Source organism: Rhinatrema bivittatum, chromosome 10 (assembly GCF_901001135.1).
Source record: "Rhinatrema bivittatum chromosome 10, aRhiBiv1.1, whole genome shotgun sequence".
Classification (NCBI taxonomy): domain Eukaryota; kingdom Metazoa; phylum Chordata; class Amphibia; order Gymnophiona; family Rhinatrematidae; genus Rhinatrema; species Rhinatrema bivittatum.
Window position 1 is genome coordinate 75,467,345 of NC_042624.1, and position 23,159 is coordinate 75,490,503.

General features: G+C 44.7%; 1 protein-coding gene across 2 annotated transcripts in view; it reads left to right on the forward strand.

The window, feature by feature from the left end:
• Positions 1-23,159, forward strand: part of SCYL3 (SCY1 like pseudokinase 3) — a 57,698-nt gene that overhangs the window by 3,421 nt on the left and 31,118 nt on the right. For both annotated transcript variants that reach the window (XM_029618132.1, XM_029618131.1), the window contains exons 3-4: positions 12,146-12,259; positions 22,711-22,813. In XM_029618132.1, coding sequence (XP_029473992.1) covers positions 12,146-12,259; positions 22,711-22,813 — 217 coding nt within the window. The remainder of the gene's footprint in view (positions 1-12,145; positions 12,260-22,710; positions 22,814-23,159) is intronic.

Consider the following 23,159-nt stretch of genomic DNA (forward strand, 5'->3'; position numbering starts at 1 on the left):
ATATGCTAACCATGCTGTCGATTTATTGCTTTTGAGGATTCACAGATGCAAATGCTTAAGTGATTGATAAAAACACAGAGGGAATGGGACCCATTCCTGCCTTAAATTTCCAGTGTTAGATTTCTCTTGTTAGATTTCATAAAAGCATTTTCTAGTGTGTAGCAGATGGCCTCAGGACCAATGGATATAGTGTGCTCCTGATAGCAGTTGGAGACGGAGTCAGATTTCAATCTGACATCAGCCCTAGTACATATACCCCTGCAGGAAGCTCTGCTCTTCAGTATTTCTCCGTCTCCTTAGCAGTTTGGGACTCTACACATGCTTGCTCAGCGTTAGGAAATCCAAACCAAAGAAGAAAGAAAATTCAAAATCTTACCTCTACAAGACGAGCCCCGCTCTCCTGCAGTGATACCTAAGGGTCCCTCCCCCAGTCAAGAATTCCTGAGGTGATTTCCGAGATCCCTCGGAGGTAAGCCTCAGTCCGGCAGCCTGTTCCCGGCGTGGACTTAGCCCACAGGAGGCAGCGGGTGCAAGACCAAGCGTGGCGGTGAAGGTATTTCCCTCTTCCCCCCCCCCCCCCTCCCCCGCAGCCGGAGACCACCCAGCACAAGACCGGGAAGCGCCAAGACAAGGTAAAGTAGAAAATTTTCTTAAGTCTCCGGTCTCCGAGACTCGGATAGCCACACGGCTCACCCGTCGGCATCTGTCCTATCGGGTTGAGCAGCCCCATCCAGGCTAGACCCCGATCCGGCTCTAGGGTCCTCCCACGTGGAGACCCTCCAGGGGGGTCGCCATCTTAATCGCGCGGTCGCCGGCGCCATTTCCCCCCCCTTGATCGCCGTACTGTCCGCCTGAGCTGTGTGCACAACATATGTGTGCGCACAGCGGCGCGCACATAGGTGCCGTGCACATAGCGAGGCGCACAAGGGTGCCAGGCACACTCAACTGCGCCGGGTGCACAAGTTCGGCTGCAACACAGCGGAGTGCGCATCCCCGTAAGCACACATACCGGCCTGCAAGCACTCCCTCTGCGCACCCGGAGCGCATATATAAGCCTCCCGGCGCATGCATATAAACGCACAGACCTGGTTTGAACGCCCCTCTGTGCACAAACCATGGCACCACCGGCCAAGAAAGCCAAAGCACAAGCCCTCTGCCCAGCTGCCACATAAGAGCTGCGCAGCATGAAGAGGCTACTACCCTGTGCCTTCAGTGTGAGATGGCTCTGGGAGAACCAGGGCAAGGTCCCCCCCCCCCCAACCAGTACAGGAATCCGGATCCACCGATAGTACCCTGGACCTCCCTATCCCCAGCTCGGCCCTCCAGACAGGGTCCTCAGGGAATGCTGCTGGGTTCAATATAGACCCAGGAACCTTTTCCTGGGTGGAATTCTTTAAAGGTCTGCAAACCTTCGTCCAGGCGCAATCGGCACCACCGATGCCACAGCCTCCACTAGAGGACCCAAACCTCCCAGGCCCTTCTCGGCCTCCCAGAGACGTACCTCCTCCAAACAAAAGCCTAACCTTAGGGGTCACGGACACCTCGGAGGAAGACCAAGACTCCCTGGAGGAAGGAGAAATCCCTCCAGGAACGGAACCATACCGAACCATGATGCATTTCTTCTCCAAAGACGAACTACCAGACCGGGAGCCTGAGGGAGCTGTCCATCCCAGACACAAGTGCCTCAGCAGAGACAAACACAAACCCTCTTCTGGTCGGGGGCTCCATCAGGCCTCACGCCATTTCCCATTGCTACAAGCCATACAACAGCTGATCGACCTGGAATGGAATGCCCCGGAGGCCAGTTTCAAGGGAGGACTGGCCCTAGAAGCCCTATATCCACTGGAACCCTCAGTCAAAGAACTCCTGGGGTTTCCCAAAGTGGACGCCATTGTCTATGCAGTCACAAAGTGCACCACCATTCCAGTCGAAGGAGGAACAGCACTCAAGGATGCCCAAGACAGACGTCAGGAGTCCATCCTTAAACAGTCATTTGAGGCAGCAGCTATGTCACCTCAAATCGCTGCCGACTGTGCTGTTGTGACACGCGCATGCTTGTCACAGGCCAGGAACACAACCATGCTCGTCGAAACATTAGAACCAGCAATATCCTTCCTCACGGATGCGACCTCTGATCTGGTGCGCACTTTAGCCAGGGGCGTCTCATCCATTGTGGCAGCCAGAAGGCGAAGCTGGTCAGCCGACGCGACGTCCAAGACTAAACTCACGAGATTGCCTTTTAAAGGAACCCTCCTGTTCAGAAGTGAACTGGAGAAGTTAACCGACAAATGGGGCGAATCCCCAGTACCTCAGCTACCGGAGGACAAGAACAAAAGAAGCCAATGCCCCTCTCCCCAATTACCTAAGGGCAGAGGATCGCAGCGTTTCAGACCATACAAGAATACATACCAAGCACCTCGCCCCTCAGGCAGGGGCCAGTCCTTTCGGAACAAACACAACAAGATGGGAGCCAGCTCAGGTCCAGGCCCCAGCCGCACCCCACAATGAGAATCAACAGACCCATCCACAGGAAGAAGCCATAGGGAGCAGGCTTGCCCGATTCTACCAAAGATGGGTTGAGATAACATCAGACAAGTGGGTCCTAACCATCATTTGAGAGGGATACTTTCTGGACTTCCATAGCATCCCTCCAGACAAATTTGTGAAAATCTCCATGCCATTTCCCCTCCAAGAGGACGGCAGTAGAAACCACACTAACCAAATTGCTCACCTTAAAGGCTATAACACCGGTGCCCGTGCACCAATGAAATACTGGACACTATTCCATCTATTTTAGTGTCCCCAAGAAAGAGGGAACGTACCGGCCCATACTGGACCTCAAGTCTGTCAACCGCTACCTGAGGGTACCACACTTCCGCATGGAAACCCTACGCTCGATCATAAGGGTGGTATAGCCGGGAGAATTTCTGACCTCCCTGGACCTGTCAGAGTCCTATCTGCAAATCCCGGTCCATCACAATCATCAGTACTTCCTACGCTTCACGATCCTGGACCATCACTACCAGTTCCGAGCGCTACCCTTCTGGCTAGCTACAGCCCCTCTGACGTTCACCAAAATGTCAGAGGGGCTGTAGTGGCGGAGACACTGAGGAAAGAAGGAAGCCTCTTTCACCCATATCTGGACGATTGGCTGATCAGGGCAAAATCTCCAGAGAAAAGTCATCAGACGACCACCAGAGTCAAGAATCTCCTGGAGAACCTCGGATGGGTCGTCAACGCAACCAAGAGCTGTCTTCAGCCCTCCCAATCTCTAGAATACCTGGAAGTCCAGTTCGACACCCAACAGGACAAGGTCATTCTTCCCCCTACAAGGAGAAGGAAATTGATAGACCAGTTGAGAAAACTGTTGAACGGTGCTCGCCCCATGGTATCGGACTACCTACAAGTCCTCGGACTCGTGACATTTATTTATTCTTTTTTATTTATTTATTTATTTTATATACAGACATTCGATCTGAGATATCACATCGGTTTTTATTTTATTTTAAATCTTTTCTATACCGTCATTTGGTGGGAACCGTCACAACGGTTTACATTAAGGCACATAAAAGTAATGATACTACAATTTGTCCATTTACATAGGTGCCATAAGGTTCGGTAACATAGTTTGTGATCAATGTTCGTTGTTAAATGTGATGAATCATGTCCATGTCTCTCTATCTCAGTTTGTGGGGGGGGGTTTTGTTTTTTTTTTTATTTATTTCTCAAAACTTTTACAAACAACAAGCAAAATAAAACTTGTTACAGATATATGGAGTATACAAGAAATCAATAAGAAAAGAAAACTTTACCAATATTAATAACATTAATTTCTTTCTCCAAGTTATTCTAAGTCCACTATATTGGGGGATCAAAGAGTGAGGAATATACAAGGCATAGCTGTAACAAAAAGACTTTGAAATTATGACGAACAATCTAGGTTAGCCTTCCTTCTATAAATCATAGAGCATATTGTCTTACTGAGGGTTAGTATCTCCCATAACTAGGTTAGTTTTCTCGGAAATAAAAGTTTTCAATTGTGACGGTTGGAAAAAACAATATTTGATCTTTTGATATTCAATGCAACACTTGCATGGATACTTTCATTTATTCAAGGCTCCCATTGCTAACACTGCTGGTCTTAAACTAATAAACTCTTTCCTCCTTTTTTGGGTCTCTTTAGTGACATCTGGGAACATCCTTACCTCCATTTGGCAAAATTTTTCTTTTATATTTCTGAAGAATAACTTCTGTACCCATTCTTTATCTGTTGTTAATAAGAAGGAAATTAACAATGTAGAAGGTTGTGCCATTTCTAAACTAGTAGATTCTAATATTTCTGTTACATTTAGTGGCATAATTGATTGATAAGCTTGATCTTTATCCAGAGAAGCTTTCCAAGAAGGAATATAATATACTTGAGTTAAAGGGGGAAGAGCTTGTTGGGGAATTTTAAGAAATTCCAGTGCAAACCTATTCCACATTTCTTTAGCTGAGAAGTTTAATATTTTGGGAAAGATTACTAATCTCAAATTTTTACTTCTCATTTGATTTTCAATATTTTCCATCTTTCTGGTAAGATATTGATTTTCTTTTATAACAGATTCATTTAAATTTCTCAGCTTTTTTAATTCCTCAGAATTATTTTCAATAGATTGGTCCCTTAATTTATCATCAATAGTTATCTTATTAACTTTCAACTCTATTTTTTCTATGGTTTTAACTATTGGTGATAATTGCAGTGATACATTCTTATTTAAAGTTACCAAAGTTTCCCAAATAATTTCCAAGGAGAAATTTGGCGGTCGCACAATTGGCAATAATTCAATTTTTTTTCTATCTATACCAAGTCCTTGGGATGATAACAGTTCCTCATCGACCTTCCCCCCTGTGGCACTAGTAAAACTAGTTTGTACAGCTCTTAGGTCCAAAGCTGTTCCTGAATCGCCTTCCAATTCGCCGCTGTTCCCAAGCGGCGCGGACAGTTCTTTATTTGGACCAGTTCTCAAATTTGCTGGATTCACAGTGGGGGGCTCTATAGTTCGGGGATAATGAGATCTCCAGTTCACGAGGGTTTGCTGTGTCTTCCTGCAAGCCCTCAAGTGAATTATCACCCGGCATTAAGGCACCCCTTCTGACGTGGGCATCCATAGGGCCCAACACCGGACTCGCTAAGTCGGATTCAATAGCAAGCCTCTCCTTTGCCCTGCGTTTCCGGGCCGAGTGGGGCATGCTATGACTTTAACATATAATCAAAGAAGAAAAAGTACTTAGCTTGAGATGTCTGTCTATCTTTGTCCCCCAAATGGAGAATGAGATACGATATCAAGAAAAGCTTCTAATTGAAACATAGAAATCCAGACAAGTCCAGGCGAAGTCAGGCAAAGCCTGACTGGCGCGCGCCCCTTAGGCGGCGCGCCGGCATCGGCTGTGCGCCGCCGATGGCCTGATCTTATAGGGCCCCTTCCGGCTTGGCATCCAATCACGTACAGCAGGTGGGAAGATGGTACTTGCGTCAGGGCACTGACTGGCATCTTACCCCGGGATTCCCAACCGAAAGGAAACAGAGTGAGACTGAGACCGAAGGATTTCCTATCTCAGTTTTAAGTACAGAACTAACTTTATAATTGTAACTTGTCCTTTAGTGATGCTGCGCTATCTATTAAAAACTACACACTTAGTGAATTCTGCCGTGTGTGGGGTTGTTTAATTGTTCATGCTTTGCCCATCCCTGGCTTCTATTCTCCCTTCTCTTTTTGAAAAGCTTGTTTAAAGAGCCAGGTTTTTAAACTTTTTTTAAAGGTTTTGCTGTCTCTTTGTAATCTTAAATCCAAGGGCATGGAGTTCCATAGTATGGGTCCTGACAATGATAGCGCCCTCTCTCTTACTTGTGTTAGTCTTGCCGTTTTGACTGATGGAATAGATAGGAGTGCTTTATTTGCTGATCTTAGGTTTCTGTTAGGGACGTGTACTCGAAGGGCTGTATTTAACCAGTCTGCGTTTTCGTTATATATTAACTTATGTATGGTGCACAGTGTTTTGTATTGAATTCTTTGTTCAATGGGAAGCCAGTGTTTTTCAGCCAGTGTTTCCGTGATGTGTTCTCTTTTTCTTTTGCCAGTTAAAACTCTTGCAGCTGTGTTTTGCAAAACCTGCAGTGGTCTTAGTGAGGTGTATGGTAGACCTAGTAGAAGTGCATTACAATAATCAGTGCTTGCAAATATCAACGCTTGTAGTACTGATCGAAAGTTAGCAGTAGTTAGGAGTGGTTTAAGTCTTCCGAGGACCATGAGTTTAGCGTATCCTTCCTTTACTTTTAGATAGATATGTTGTTTTAAGCTTAGTTCTGTGTCAATTATTACGCCTAGATTCCGTACTTTCTATGCTAGTAATATTTGTTGGTTGTTTTTGAGTGTGATTGGGCTTTGTTTGATTTCCATATTTTTTTGTTCTAAGTGTAGGAATACTGTCTTCTCTATATTAATTACTAATTCCATTTGGTTTAGTAGCTGTTTGATGATATCTAGATACATGTTGGCTATGTTTAATGTTTTCTCAATAGTATCGTCAATGGGTAAAATTAATTGAATATCATCAGCGTATATATATAGTGTGTGATTCCCAGACCAGCTAGCAGGTGGCAATAGTTGAAAAGTGTGGCAGAAGAAACGACGGATCCCTGTGGTATTCCTGTTTGAAGGTTTATTTTCTCTGATATAGCGTCTTTAATTTGTACTTGAAAATATCTGTTACTGAGATATGATCTAAACCACTTGATTGTTTTGTTATTTAAACCTATTTCTTCTAGTCTATTCAAAAGTATGTCATGATTTACAGTGTCAAAGGCTGCTGACAGGTCAAGCATCACTAGAATGTAATGTTTACCGTTATCGAATCCCCTCATAATGTTATCTGTCAGTGCCAGCAGAAGTGTCTCTGTGCTATACTGTTTTTGAAAGCCATGTTGTGAAGAATATAGGATGTTATTGTTATCTAGGTGTTCTGCTAGTTGCTTTTGTATAGTTTTTTCTATTAATTTTGCAATTAAGGGTAGGTTCGATACTGGTCTGCAGTTACTCAGGTTCAGTGGGTCACTGTTTTTCTTTTTTAAAATTGGTTTTACGATAGCTCCTGTAGGTATTTCCCTATCCCCAGAGGGCTTACAATCTAAGTTTGTATCTGAGGCAATGGAGGGTAAAATGACTTGCCCAAGGTCACAAGGAGCGACAGCAGGACTCGAACCCTGGTCTCGTGGTTCGTAGCACACTGCTCTAACCACTAGCTATTCAACCCTAGAAATCATACCATGGGCCCACATGAGACCACTACAACGTTCCCTACTGTCACGTTGGAACCTGATTTCCCAGGACTACACCGTCCGCCTCCAGTTACCGGCGGAGGCGGATCCAGTTCCTATGGTGGCTACAAGAAGACCCCCTGAGCAAGGGAGTAAGGCTATCCCCACTGACCTGGGTCTTGCTTACCATGGATGCGAGCCTACGAAGTTGGGGAGCCCACTGTCAGGAACTGACGGCCCAGGGACAATGGGTCAAGGAAGAGTCGGGATGGAACATCGACCGTCTGGAAGCCCGGGCAGTCAGACTAGCCTGCCTACGCTTCAGTCACAGACTTCAGGGCGAATCTGTCTGAGTCATGTCGGACAATGCCACAACAGGGAGGAACCAGAAGCCAACAGGTGTCCCTGGAAATAGACCCCCTAATGGCGTGGGCATGCGTGCTGCATGCTAGGAAATAGAGAAATTACTTAACTGATAATTTTGTTTTCCTTAGTGTAGACAGATGGACTCAGTATCCCGCCCACGGCTGCCTCAAAATATGGAAACCTCGGATGACAATCCCCAAGAGCAAGACAAGCACGGGTAAGCCACGCTTTACCTCTAGTTAGGACACCCATAGTTACCGGGTGTCGGCATTTCTCGGTTGAGTGCACTGGCGGTCTCCAGCTAAAATTCACGTCAACCAGTTCAAGTTACCCAAGTTAATCAATTTATTCAAACACACATATATCCACAATTGCTTCCTGCAGGGGTATATGTAGTGCTGACATCAGATTGAAATCTGACTCAGTCTCCAACTGCTGTCAGGAGCACACTATACCCATTGGTCCTGAGTCCATCTGTCTACACTAAGGAAAACGAAATTATCAGGTAAGTAATTTCTGCATTATAAAAGTAAACCAAGCTATAAGGGAAGCAATCAACACAGACATCAGACTTCCAGAGATGGCAAGACAGACACATTTCTTGAGCCCTTGTTTTCAACATAATTAGGAACGTAAGTTCTGTATCTTTATATGAGTGTACATGTATATACATACATGTTTGTGTGTGTGTGTGTATATGTATGTGTGTGTATATATATGCAATCAACTCTTTTGTATTTGTCTTTTATTTAATCTCTGTTCTGTCATCCTTTTGCTTAACAATATCTCAAACTTGCTATAATGTTCTTATAACCACAGTATATGGACTTGAGTGTGTATACAGTGGGCAAGCTTTCAAGATAATTCTGTTTACAGGTGAGCCCTCAGGTAGTCCCATTTCTGATGAGGTCAGTGAGGGTATTTTTCCATTGGCTAAGCCCATGAGATTGGAGCCCCCCAGGTAAAAGTCCAGTGTTTGTGGTCTGAACCCAGAACAAGTGTAAATTATGAAGCAGTGGTACAGTGCTGGATGTCATTGAACTTCCTCACCCACTGTTCTGTAGCCTGTAAATGGTCTTAGCAGGTGGGCCAGTATATAGATCATTGCAGTAATTGATTTGTGAATTAAATGCATAAATTACTGTTTTAAGAACCTTTAAATATAAGAGAGGGTGCAGCTGTCTTACCAACCTGTTTCAAATAGGCACCACAGGTTTATTGACACATCACAGGTGCTTACTCAGAGTACCAGCATGAAAGAGGACTGGCTATGGGAGTAAATAAAAAGGGGTACCCAGTTCCATGTTACTGAAGTCATAGGAAAAAGGCTTTTTTTCCCACCAGCATACATCCATTAGCAAAGTTCCAGACTTTTTTTTTTCCTATGATTAGTGTTTTATTTTTAATTTGTATATCAGAAGTATATACATACTCATAGCCCTCATGTTAACTTTGATTTCTGAATTTCTTTCTGATGTATTTTTTTCCCTACCTCTCAATCCATCTTAGACTCCTCTGACCTCTCTGTTTTTTTCCCATCCTACCTTTCTGCTTGCATAAGACAGTGCTATATTGGGTCAGACCAAGGTCCATCAAGCCCAGCATCTTCTCTCCAACAGTGATCAGTCTGAGTCATAAGTACCCAGCAAATCCCCTTAAATAAATCTATTTCCTGTTGGTCCCAGGGTTAGCAAGAGCTTTCCTTTGTCTTCCTGGCTAGTTATGTGTTACAAACCTTTCCTCCAGGAACTTGCTTCTCCCCTCCTAATACTGTCCCTTCCCCATAGCACCTCCAGTGATTTGTCACCTCTCACCTGCCTCCCCATCCTGTTGTCTCTAACACTTTCTGATCCAGACCTCCTCCTGCACAATACCCTTCTGATTCCTCCCCAAACCCCTCTTGCATTCTCTTCTTGACTCTGCCTTCCCCTTCATTTGTTTTCTTATGATTCCCTCCCTCTGACCCCAGAGTTCGTTTAAGTCCCTTAGCAGAAATGAGGCCCTTGCCATTTACAGATATTTGAGCAGAGCACCTTTATGAAAGAGGGGCCCATTGAAGCACGAGAGTGGGTCTAGATCAGTAGGACTGACTATGGGAGCATATACAATCCTCATTAACTCCACCAACAATCTACTAGTGACTGCTGAAATTCTATTTGCACAAACTGTGTAGATTCAGTTCCCCTTCCTCTTCTCCCACCCTAAAAAAAAAACATTCTTGCTTCCTGAGATGTGGTGAATAAGTCTGTAGTGCAACTGAGCGAACACATCTTACACCAGGACTGGAAACCATCCAGAGATGATAAAAAAGTAGCTAGCTAGAGACACAGAGGGTCTGTATAGAAAACCTCAGAAAAGAAAAAGAAGCAGAGAAAAGAGGTACGGCTGCTTTAAGAAGAGGGGCAGAGAATGAAGGCTCCTGGGAATTGTAGTTCCATGGAGATTTAACCTAAAGCCTGTCGGGAATAAAGAACTGATGGCAGAGGAACGTGACATGAATTTGGGAGATCCAGGTGAGGCTAATTAGAGATTTATATAGAGAGAACTGAGTCTCTCTAGGGGAGGAAATTGTAAAGGAGGCAGAGAGCAGCCAATGAAGCAAGGGTTTGGTTGTAGCTGGATCATGGTAGAGCTACCAAGTAGGGATATCCCTGTAAAAGGCCTGCAAAAATGACAAGAGGCAGATGGTACCTTATAGGACTCTGTCCTCAAAAGCTCATACCTCAATAAATTGGTTAGTCTATATAAGGTGCCATCTGCCTCTTGTCATTTTTGCCACACCAGACTAATACAGCTGTCTCTCTGAAGATCTGTAAGGAGGGGACTGGAGCTCTTTCGGCTTTGACTAGTACTAGTAGTATAACGAGACAACAGAGAAGGATTGTTTTGGTTGCTGCATGGAGCTTATTTCTGCTGTACAGTGATCCTGGTGCTTCAGCAATGTGGAATTGTGATAACTTTGAAGGAACAGAGGCTGAAAGAAAATAGACACTTTGCTGAATGCTTGGGCAGGCTGTTTTCAGGCAATCCAGCCAATGTGTGGAGTAGGTTACTGGTCACTGTCACACCTCCATTTGTTTAGTGTAGTGCCACTGAGAGAACAATGGCTGTACCTTCCCCTCTCTCAGCCATTGCCCTGAAAACATTTCAAATGCTATCTATTTGTTCTCCAAGATTCCCTCTCTACCTCTGCTTGTCCCTACTTCAATTCTTCTCCCTCCCCCTCTCTTACCTCTCCCCACTCTCCTCTTACCTGTCTCTTTTCATTTTTTCCTCCACTTTTGTTTGTTTTCCCCTCCATCATCTCTTTTTGTAATCTTGCAGCTGTACTCTCTCTCTCTCTCTCTCTCTCTAATCCCTGCCCTCTTGCAAAGCAATCTGAGGTTGTGGGTAGCATTTTGGTGCTCTCTTTCAACTGTTGCAGCAAAAGGTGATAATCGGTCAGTGACTGCATCACTTCCTTGTGATACCCCCAGAGAGGAAGATAGTCGCGCTGTCATATCTCATTTCTCTACCTTCCCCCACCCATCTCCCCTGCAAGAGTGAGTGCATCGTCGGAGGACAGTCATCTTCTCGTAAATACCTCAGTCCTTCTCCTTTCTCATTATATGTGTGACATCGTCAGAGGAAGACAGTCAACCTCTTTACTAGGTCCTTCACATCCAGAGGCTTTGGTTTATTTATTTAGTTCTCTTATGTAACACTTTTTGCAATCAAATGCATAATACTGTATGTACAGCAGGCATTTAAACACAGGCGGCATAAGCTTTATGCAGCAACCAAAACGCCCATCTCTGCTGTCACACTGTTAGTCCAAGCCACAGCTTATATTGGTTCTTTGATTGCATCACCCTCTTAAATATCTGAGATGCTTGTGATTCACCATTACTGCTGACTCAGTATGCAATTTTAGGAGATTTGGTATGCAGACATCCTTGTGAGAAGGAAGCAGTTATAAAGATTAGTGATGAAGAATGTGATGTACCCTCGATGCCAAATTCAAAACCTTATGCATCCTGACTCAGAAGATATTTCTGCCCTGCAAAAAGCAGATACATCCTGTTAGATACCTGAATTCTGCTTCTTTTGTTGCACACGTTTGCCTTGAGCTACTAGGGATAAGACGTGAGCTGAATCCAGATACAAAATATATTATTTTTATTTATTTATGGGGATTCTTGCTGAACCAAAAGGTTTGAATTGGAGCCTTTACATTATGCTTAAGTTGGAATATAGGGTCATATGATAAATGAAGGTAGAATTTTGGGTAAAGCCACATTTTTTGCCAGTCATTTGCCTATCTTGTGGGCAGCAGTAGCACACATCAGACCCACCAAAGAAAGTGCCATTATATAGAGGTCATGGAATTGTTCTCATTTCATCAAAATCTTACAGGCTGCATTTCATTTACACAGCTTACACTCGTTCTTGACAAATGATTTATTTTTTTTTAAGAGATGTGTTGTTTGTTTTCAATTGTAGGGAAACTTTGCCCATAACAACATTAGTTTGTCATCCATCTTTGTGAGTGAGGATGGACACTGGAAACTGGGAGGCATGGAAATGGTGTGTAAGCTCACGGAAACGCCACCAGAGGTGAGAAACTGCATGAATCAGGAGGTGGGAAGATCCAGATAACTCAAATATCCTCCTTGACACTGCAGGGCATAGGAAGAGGAAAGATCTAGCTTACCCAAGGTTCCTTATAGTGCTACACTAGACCAGATGTGTGGGTTTTCTCATCCTGCTTAGCAGATGGAAAGGGAGGACACACCTTTCTCTGTGACATCATCACTGGTAGTTGTCATGGTGCAGTTCCAGCATGAAGCAGTATTCTCTGTCTCCAGCAGGTGGCAGGACATACTGGTTTGGTGCAGCAAGAACTTGACTGACTTTGCCCAGCCTGGTGGAGAATGTTTGGGCAGTTTTGTATTTGCTGGCCCTTTCTGCTTCATTATCAGTGAACTGTGGCCAGGTTACCCAGTTAAGGGGTGAATTTTCAAAGAGTTGCTTGATTACAAGGCCCATATACAAGAGTATCTGGGCAGAGTACGAGCAACTCCTATTTTAAAATGGCTCAGTTATATGAGGAAAAGGGGCAGAGTCAGGGTGTGTTGGGATGTTCCAGGGTGGGGCCAAAATATACACAAGTAAGTACGTATTTTAAATTTGGTGTCCGCAAGCACGCGGCGGGCTGTTAATCGCGCATATTTACTTCTGCTCTTGATGAGGTGTAAGTCTGAAGAAACTTGTTTTTAGGCCAAAAACTACAAGGTGAAGAGTCTGGGGAAAATAGGGGGTTGTGCAGGCTGAAGAACCAGAGGGGTTTGGATAATGTAGAGGTAGACTTTGCAAACTGGCTATTTCCTTCACGCGCTCTTGTAAAATCCTGCTTATCTGCATGCGTTAAAGCCAATAAATTCTTAAGGAAGATACGCAATTTATATTTGCTCCTGTAACCACTTAAAATTAGGAATGCACATACATGCGCCTGGAGTATGTTTTTGAAAGTACAGGTGCAATTGCATGGACGCTTTAAAATTCCAGCCTAACTACACTTACACACACACCAGTGCGCTCGTTTCAAAGTTACCATCCCATTGAGCCCGGGGAAAAGGTTGTCAGTCCCAGAGGGGTTTTGTTGGAACTTAAAGGATGGGAGTTCATTTTTGGCCCAGGAGGAGCTTCTGCTTGAAGTTGTCTTCCCTCCGCTCCCTTCCCCATTCCTGGCTTATGAAAGCTTTAAAAAAAACCCAAAAAAACAGAAAATAGTGGTGAGAAGATTAGACCCTTCCCTCTTCATCCAGTCAAGCCCAAGGCTCCCTTACCCTGCCGCACCCTCTCTCTACAAGAACTGTCAGGAGAAGGGCTTGGGGCACCAGCCTTCACCTCACTCCTGACCTGACCTGACCTATCAGTCAACTGAGGGAGGGAGCAAATGCTATCACCTCAGGAGGTCAGGACAGCCTGTTCATTCCTGGCAGGCCAAAGTCTACAAGCAAGAATGCATGTCCACCATCTGCTGGAGACTGAGAAATACTGGCCGGCTGATGTCTGTAGTGAGCTATAGGAGAGGGACATCAGCAAATTGTTCTTCTCCATCTGGCTGGTTGGAGTGCGCAACCCATTGGGGTGGACTGGCTTGCCCTACTTCGAGGAAAGGAAATGATTAGTTAAGAAGTAATTTCACCTTCTACTGAAGCAAGCGACCAAGAAGGGTAAGTCTCCAGTGGATGGGGGGGGAGGTGACATCTTTGAAATGGTTTAGGAGCAGGGTCTGTCGGCCATCAAAACCATCCTTATCTTTGGGCCTGCAGTATTTTTCATAGCTTCTGACCATATTGTAATGGAGCTCCCTCTTTGGGGGGGGGGGGTGCATGTAAGCATTCATCTTCAGCAGTTTTATCAGGAGTGGTCCCAAATATCTTTACGGTTGCAACCTAATTCTTGCCCCTTCAGTTCTCGAGGCCTATATGGTCTCTCATATGTTTTACCCACTGGGAGGATGGCTTTTCTTACTGCTGGCAAATAATGATTCCAGCTACATATGAAGCATGGGGCATGGTTGGTACTCCATTTACTTGGTGGTCCTAAGGACAGTTCCTACAGACCTATCCTCAATTTGAAAAGGGTAAACAGCATTCCCTGTATGTACCCAGAATAGTCCAGACTCCTGGTTTTGCCTCCCCTCCAGCAGATGGAGACAAAGTTTTACTGACACTACCACTTAACACGAGGTGCCAACTGCAGTCCCTCAGTATTTCTCTGTCTCCAGCAGATGGTGGAAGTGCAAAGCCTGCAGTGTGAGTTTAAAAAAAAAAAAAAAAAAAAAAGTTAAGCAAAGAGAGTGAATAGGGGTTGCTGTGGGTCAGCACCTTTTTACCCCAGCTCTTCTGCTCAAGCGATCAGGTGGCTCAGCTTTTATTCCCTTTTCCTCCAGCAGCTTTTCTGTTGTCTCTGCCCAGTGCCGGATTTCATGCCACGTGATGCGTCTTGTGGGGACATGTGTGCACGTCTCTTGCATGATGGCAAGTATTCCCGTGCCTCTCTGACAGAGAGGGCATTTCAGGGAGCATGGAAGGTGAATAAATCGGCCAGGCATCATGAGCCTGGAAGGCTCTCGCCAGCGAGGCAGCCCGTAGACGATCCCATCCCGCTAAGTGCAGGAACGGTGGCCATCTTGTCCACATTTAGGGCTGCCTTGTGTGCTGCGAAAGGGGATGGCGATTTCCCTCCTCCTTTATCTCTGGTGGGGAAGACCTCTGGGGGAGGTCAAGACACTGAGGGGCCCCTTTCAATATGTGAGGAGGACTCCCAGGAGGACTCAGATGCCTCTTCTACTTTTTCCTCAGATTTTGTTCTTTTATTACATAAAGCTTATAAGGCCAGGAAGGCCGCACAGTGCAGGGATGAGCAGGGGGCTTTGTTGAGGCCGGCAAAAAGACCCAGGCCCTCCGGGGCTGTGGGGACCATAAGGGTCAGGCGAGTCCTAGGGGCCCCGGCACTGACTCACCCGGAGAGCTCTTCCAAAACTTCAGAAGCAGATGATCAGCAAGCGCAAGACCCTCTTGGGTCAAATCCATATTTGGAGGATAAGGACCTGGATCAGGCATTGTCGAAGAACCCAGACAGCAATGATCTTAAGGTGGTATGGTTGTTCCACAAGGAGGAGCTGGGTCCTCTGATACCCACTGTCTTGGAAGAACTGGGTAAGGAGGTCCTGCGAGAGAAATCTGAATTGGGAGCAGTGGACCCGGTTATGTTTGGCCTCCGGGGTCCAACAAGGTTTTTCCTTTTCACAAGTCGGTCAGCATGTTGTTGTTTAAGTAGTGGGATTCTCCTGAAACAGGCCTAAAGTTCAGCAGAGCCATGGATAAGTTGTATCCTTTGCCAGAGGATACACTTGAGCTTCTGAAGGTAGATGCATCTGTTTCAGCTGTTAATAAGAAGACAACCATTCCGGTTGCTGTTTCTAAGGCTCTAAAGGACCTTCAGATAGGAAAATGGAGGTGCACCTCAAGAAGATTTGAGGTGTCTTCCCTTGGTGTCTGAGCTGCTGTGTGTAGCAGTTCGTTGTGGGCTGGATTATGCTTGGTGCAGCAGTTGCAAGCTGATGGTCCTTGTCTGAATCTGAGACAAAACAGGTGGAGCGGCTGGAAGCCATAGTAGCTCTCATCAGGACTTTCTCCAGAACTAAGATGTTAGCGATTTAGGCCCAGAGACTCCTCTGGTTGAGGAATTGGTTGGCCGACATTTCATCCAAGTCTCAGTTGGGAGCTTTGCCCTTTTAAAGGGAAATTGCTCTTTTTGGTAAGGACTCTGAGGAGATGATCAAGCTTCTCGGTGAGAATAAGGTTCATAAATTGCCTGAAGATAAGCCAAAATGGAAAAGTTTCTTTCCTCCTCATTCCCGCTTCAGAGGGAGTCAGTGGTTTTGGCTGCTCAGGGCGTCTGGGACGAGGTGTGGACTTAGAAATCCCGATCTGGATGATCGTCACTACCGATGACAGTCTCTCCGGGTGGGGAGCAGTGTGTCAGAACCTGTCTGTGCAAGGGTGGTGGTCTGAGGAGGAAGCTTTGTGGTCCATTAATCGTCTAGAGATGAGAGCCATGCGTTTGGCTTTGCAGACATTTCTGCCTTGGTGAGAGGGAGGCCGGTGAGAGTCTTGTCAGACAATGCAACAATGGTGGCTTACGTCAACCAACAGGGGGGGGCACCAAAAGTCAAGAAGTGGCTCAAGAAGCCCAGGATTTAATTGGCTGGGCAGAACAACATCTAGAGCGGTTAGCAGCCTCCCACATAGCGGGCATGGACAACGTGCAAGTGGATTTTCTGAGCTGGTAGCAGCTGGATCCCGGAGAGTGGGAGCTGTCAGAAGAAGCGATGTGCCGCCTCAGTCACAGGTGGGGCAATGCTGTGTGTGGATCTAATGGTGACCTTCCATAATGCCATGGCCCCATGTTTCTTCAGGCGGCAAAGGGAAAGAGATACAGAAGGGGTAGATGCCTTAGAACTGCCTTGGTCGATGGATGTCCTTCTGTATCTGTTTCCACCTTGGCCGTTAGTGGGAAAGATCTTGCAATGCATAGAGGTCCATCCAGGCGACGTGATTCTCGTGGCACCAGAGTGGCCAAGGCGTCCGTGGTTTGCGGACTTGATGAACCTAGCTCATCCACCGAACCTACTGCGTCAAGGTCCTGTTTGTTTAAATCAGGCAGATTGCTTTTATTTAGCGGCTTGGATTTTGAGAGGGAGCGATTGAGGAATAAGGGTTATTCGGAAGGGGGTCATTGATACCCTCTTGCAGATTAGGAAGACTTCCATGTCCCTGGCCTATGTGAGAGTATGGATGGTTTCTGAGGCCTGGTGTACAGGGCAGAAGGTGGATCCTGTGCGAGCCTTGGTGGTGTTTATTTTGGCATTCTTGCTGGAGGGTTTGGTAAAAGGTTTATCCTTTAATTCCCTCAGGGTTCAGGTGGTGGCTTTGGGCTGTCTTCGAGGTAAGGTTCGAGGGGTATCTTTGGCGGCACATCCGGACATTGTACGTTTTTTTTCTCCAGGGAGCGAAACATTTGCGTCGTCTGGTTCCGAAGCCTTGTCCTTCCTGAAGCCTTTACAAGGTTCTTAAGAGCATGTGTGCGTCTCTGTTCAAACTTCTGAAATGAGCTACTATGAAGGATCTCACTTTGAAAATGGTCTTCCTGGTGGCAATCTGGTCGGCTCGCCGAATCTCCAAGCTTCAAAGGGGAGCCCTTTCTGAGAATTTCAGATGTGGGCGTGTCCTTGAAAACGGTTCCTTCCTTTCTGCCGAAGGTGGTGTCATCATTCCACTTAAATCAGTCAGTGAAGCTCCCATCCTTCCCAAGTTTGGACCCTACAAGCCTTAGGGTAAAGATGGTTAGATGTAAAGCTTTGTTGCAGTACCTTTAGGTCACTAACAGTTTCCGCTTGTTAGAACATCTTTTTGTGCTGTGGAATGGTGCCAAAAAGGGTCATAAGGCATCAAGAGCCACAATTGCACGGTGGTTGAAAGAGGCTTTTAGCGCCATGTATATCTGCCAAGGTTGCCCTGTCCCGAGGGTCTACGGGCGCATTCTACCCATTCTCAGGCGGCCTCCTGGGCAGAGTGTCGGCAAGTTTTGCCACAGGAGATCTGTAGAGCAGCTACTTGAAAATTGTTGCACACTTTTGCCAGGCATTACCATTTGGATATCCAGGCCCCAGAGGCCATGGGCTTTGAAAGTGTGCTTCAAGCGGGACTCTTACAGTCCCACCCTGTTTAAGGAAACTTTGGTACATCCCAGGAGTCTGGACTGAGCTGGGTACATACAGGGAAAGGATAATTGGACCTGCTAATTTTGTAGATCCACAGATCAGTCCAGAGTCCGCCCAGTTGAGGAAAGGGATAATTGTGAAGTCTGCTCGGTCTGTTTTATTATGATTACTCTGCAGGGTTTTGTGTGGGCACGGTTTTTGGTTCCAGGTTTCCTCTTCCCACTGCTCGTTCATGGGAGATTGATTAATCAAGGTGATGGTTTTGTTTGTTTCATTTCTGGCTTGGGTACCGTTCAATACAGAGGGAATGCAGGTGGCATCTTGTGTTAAGTGTCAGTAAAACTTTCTCTGCCTTAATCTGCTGGAGGGGAGGCAAAACCAGGAGTTTGGACTGATCTGTGGTACTACAGGAATGAAAATTAGCAGGTAAGAACCAATTTTACTATCTTTTCATTTCTCATTTCAGTATGGAAACACTGGTCCATATTAGTGACTGTGTGGCAGGATAAATTTCTCTCTTTGCAATCTGTTGGAGGCTTACTTCTATATTCTCGTCTGGGAGGATCATATGAGTTCCTTCATTTTTTTGTATCCAGAAAAGCTGTTTCAGTTCGGAGTGCTCCCGTTTTTGGTCTCGCCATGACTCCAAGAACCTTTCCAAGGTAATGGTAGTGGTTGTAGCTTTTTTTACAAAACGAATGAACATAAGTTGCCATACTAGGTCAGACCAAGAGTCCATCAAGCCTAGTATCCTCCTCAAACAGTGGCCAATCCAAGTCACAAGTACCTAGCAAGTTCCCAAACATTAAATAGATCCCATGCTACTAATGCTGGCAACAAGTAGTGACTATTTCCTGTTGACTAATAACATTTTATGGACTTCTCCTCCAGGAACTTATCCAAATCTTTTTTTTAAACCTAGTTACACAAACTGTCTTAACCACATTCCCTGGCAACAAATTCCAGAGCTTAATTGTGGGTTGAGTGAAAGAATTTTCTCCAATTTGTTTTTAATGTGCTAATTGCTAACATCATGGAGTGCCTCCTAGTCCTTATATTATCTAAGAGTAAATAACCATTTCACATTTACCTGTTCAAGTAATTTCATGATTTTGTAGACCTCTATTATATCCTCCCTCAGCCCTAACTTCAATGTATTATGATTTGTCCATACATTGGCAATTGCTTAACAGGACCAAGTTCCATCAGGAAGGTCTTTACAGTGTCAAACAAAGTTGCGCAAATTTAGAAGGATTGGGCTGGGTAATCAACTTTGCTAAGAGCAAATTGTTTCTTCCCAGATTCCAAAATGCCTGGTATCTCCCTTTGATGCCAAAACAGGCCAAACCTATCTGACTCAGGAAAGAGTATTCAAAGTTGTGAGTCAGGAAGAGAAATATCTTGCTCAGAGGGCTCCCAGAGCTTTGTATTATTTTCAGTTCCTGGGCTTCATGGTAGCCTCCTTCGATTTGGTTCACTGAGCCAGGGCCCATGTGTGTCTTCTGCTGTTTTTCCATCTCTTGCTGGTCCGAGGCAAACTCTGAATGCTTCTTTGCCACGGACTACACTGCTGACTCATACACATTGCTGCTCTTGTTTTTGAGTGCCATCGAGCACTGTGGGGCTTGTAGAAGATTAAAAAGATTCCTGAGTCTGGTGCTTCTGCACTTAATGCCGATGAGGTGGTAGGTTTGAAGGCTTGCACCGAAGGGAGGGGAGAAGCCCTGTTCGAGATGCTACTGTTTAACGAAGCTTCGCTCTAGGAGGAGAATTGGCTTTGGCTCTTTACTGACCTGTATAACTCCTCTATCTTCCAGGTTATGGATCTCTGAGTTCACGGCAACATCCAGCCACAATGGTAACATTTATGGTTGTCGTGTTTAGGCCCCAGACACTGATAGCAGATGATGTGGCCATCAGTGATAGACATCTTTTTGCTGCGCACACAATACTAGAAGCTAATGAGAGTGTTTTGTTGCTTGTGGTTAAGTGCTGTTGAAGGGCTGCTGTGGCAACACCAAAAAGTGTTGAAGTAAAAAAAAAAAAATCTAGAAATAGTACGAAATAAGCGCAAACTAAGAGAGAGAGGATACATGTCTGTTTAGTAGTTCAGATGAGAAAAGATTGAGCAGCTGGCAAGGCAGCACCCATGTGGAAACTCCTGCATATGCTTAGTAGAGCAAAAGCTATATGAGCTGGGAAGAGAAGGGTCCTTTTGGGGCCATCAGCTGGCATTGCTCATGTGTCTTGGCTAATTCAGTCCTGATTGGAAACGGAGAATCATTTTCTGGTCTTCTCATTGTTTTCAAGGTCTTGTAGACCAGTTCTTTTACTTAAACTAGTTTCTGTGTTCCATTTAAATCTGACACTGTCTCTAATGATATTCATGAGAGGGGAGTGTCATGGTAAAGAGTAGTCACTCCAATTACTGGATGCACATCAGTATCGTCTTAGTATTTAGCAATGTCTATTTTTTTTTCCAGAAATCTGCCAAGATTGTTTTCATTGCAGAGCTTCATAAGGGTGAAACAGCTTCTAAAGCCTCTTTGGCTAGATGGTTTAAAAAAAAAAGCATTTGATTCTGCTTATTCATTGAAAAGAAGGCAGCTTCCAGAGTTTCTTAAGGCACACTCAGTGACCACTCATATTTCTTGAGTGGAGCTTCCACTCTTGCCATGGAGGCAGTTATTTGGGCTTCCTTATATTATTTGTCTAAACATTTCAGTTGGGATGTTCATGCAGCCTTTGGAGCTGGTGTTCTCAGGGTGACCCTAACTTCCTCCCCTCCCAGATTAATTGGGCTTGGATACTTCTCACACATCTGGCATGGTGTAGCAGGATGATAAGGAAAGAGAAATGTAGTCTTACCTGATTTCCTTTCCTTGAATCTTGCTACACCAATCCATGACCCTCCCGGGAAATGGGGCCTGTGCAGTCTTTGAAACGGTGTACTCTTGTTTACAGAGATTAAACCTCCAGATGCCTCTTACTTTTCACTTCCTCTTTTTTTTTCCTTTTTCTTCCTCTTCATTAATCCAAGAAAAGTTTGGAAGGATTGTTTCTTTGGAGGGTCCTTTAATTGTTTCAAATTATGTACATGTTTTTTAAGAGCTTGACTTGGTGGTTAATTTTTTCTTCCATGGCTGTGACATAATAATACTGACTGTGCTGGAGTTGCACCATGGTAACTAATAGTGATGATGATACAGGGAAAGTGTGTCCTCTCTCTCCATCTGCTAGTAGGGGGAGAGACCTACATAACTGATCTGGTGTAGCATGATTCAAGGAAAGTAAATTATCAGGTAAGACTAAACTTCTCCTTCCATATTTTAGGGAACCCAAGAAAGGGAGAATTGCTTAATTTAATTAACCACTTTTAAAGTTGTGTGGAAGCGGCAGATGTTAATGCCTGAACTTTGTGCATTTTAGAATTACATATGCATTTTACTTGTGTGCATTTTAAAATTATAAATAACATTTTTATTTTTCCTAATTTTTTGGCACTCCCTTTGACTTGAATTTGAGTATTGTGTTCAGGATGCTGGGTCGAGTGCTCTTTTGGGATACTGAGAGTCTCTATCCAGCAGGCAACTCTCCTGCTAGCCAAAGGCAAGTAGCTCAGCTGTTGAGCAGTATGAAGCACTGTGAGTTTTCAGATGAAAACTAGAGCTTTTTAAAAATCATTTTCCTCTTCTGTACTTCCAGAGCTGCCTTGTACTGTGCTTTAAGGGCAAAGGCAGATAGCTAGAGAAGAAACACAGCTCTATTGAGGCCCTGGTACCTCATTTAAGGGAAATCTCAATGGACAGAGAGAAGGTTCAACCAGATAACTCAAATCTTAGAAATCTGGGAGCAGTTGCCAATGGAAAAACTAAGTTTTTCCTTGTCCTCTTCTTGGTGGCTTTAGTTCTGCACATTTGAAATACAGTTGTAAGCACTGTGGGCATCTCTGTTTCTAGCTTCTATACACATAGAGGGAAATTCTCAAAGACATTTCTGAGGCTAAAACCATGCTTTATGTGCAGAAAGTATGTGAATAAGTCAGACCCCTCCATGCCTCTGCCCCAGATTGTTCTTGCTCAGTCTGGGTAAACTTATGTACACACATAACATCTGAACATACGTTTACCTCTGTATCGGGCAGACAATTTTAAAACAGGTCATTTCAGCACATAAAGCATGGTTTTAGCCTCAGAAATGTCTTTGAGAATTACCCGGGCAGGCAATTTTAAAACGGGTCATTTTTGCATTTTCAAAAAATGTGTAAACTTTACCTGAAAAATTTGTGCTATAATTGTATGGGGGTAGTTTTGGGGAGGTAATTTTCAAAATTGGTGTAACGTGTGTGTGTGTATTTGATGTAGAAATGTATTCAAGCTGTTAACGAGGGAATTTTTTTTTTTTTTTTTTAAAGTGTAATAATGGAAATGGAAGCTTTGATTATTGCACACCCTCGGTGTATACAATGCTAGTACTTGTGCCTGCATTAAGAGGCATTCATAGGGGATGGGAAAAGGATATAATCAAAATTATGTACATTTACTTGGCACAAAGCAGGCACAATTCTCTGCAAGCAAATTTTCGGGGGGGGAGGGGTGTGCAATAATGAAACCAAAAGCCCGTGTATATTTTTTGTTCCATTATTGTGGCAAACCATGCAGGTTAAAATTAGCTATGGGACTTGCAAGTCTGTGGGCAATGTAGATTCCTTACTCCATTGTGTCTGTATGGCTCCAGCAGAGGCTGACTGTAATGCTGGTGACTTGTTTAGTCTGCAGAGTTTGGGATCCTGCCTGAAACTCACGGCCATGCCCGGGATGCTTTTTCCTTTGGAAAGTTGGTTGAAAGTTTGCTGGCGTATGTGGATGATCAGGGTAAGTGATAGCCTTCTCCATCAGCTATGACCTGCACTAATACTGTAGCCTTGCTGCCTGTTTTCGTATGATGTACTCAAACCTACTATTGGTACTACTCCATGTTGACATAATTTCATTTCAGGTCATCTTGTAGCTTCACTCTTCTTTCAGGTCAGATTCAAATTCCTTGTAGTCTTTGTAGCCCTCCAATAGGTGAGAGACAGGCTTTCTCATTTCATTTATTTATATCCCCTCCATCTAAAAAACATTCATAATAGCATAAATCATAAATATCCTAAAGAACATGAAGTGCTAACATTCTAAGACAAAATCAAGCCAGACTAAAAATTGACAATATAAAAAA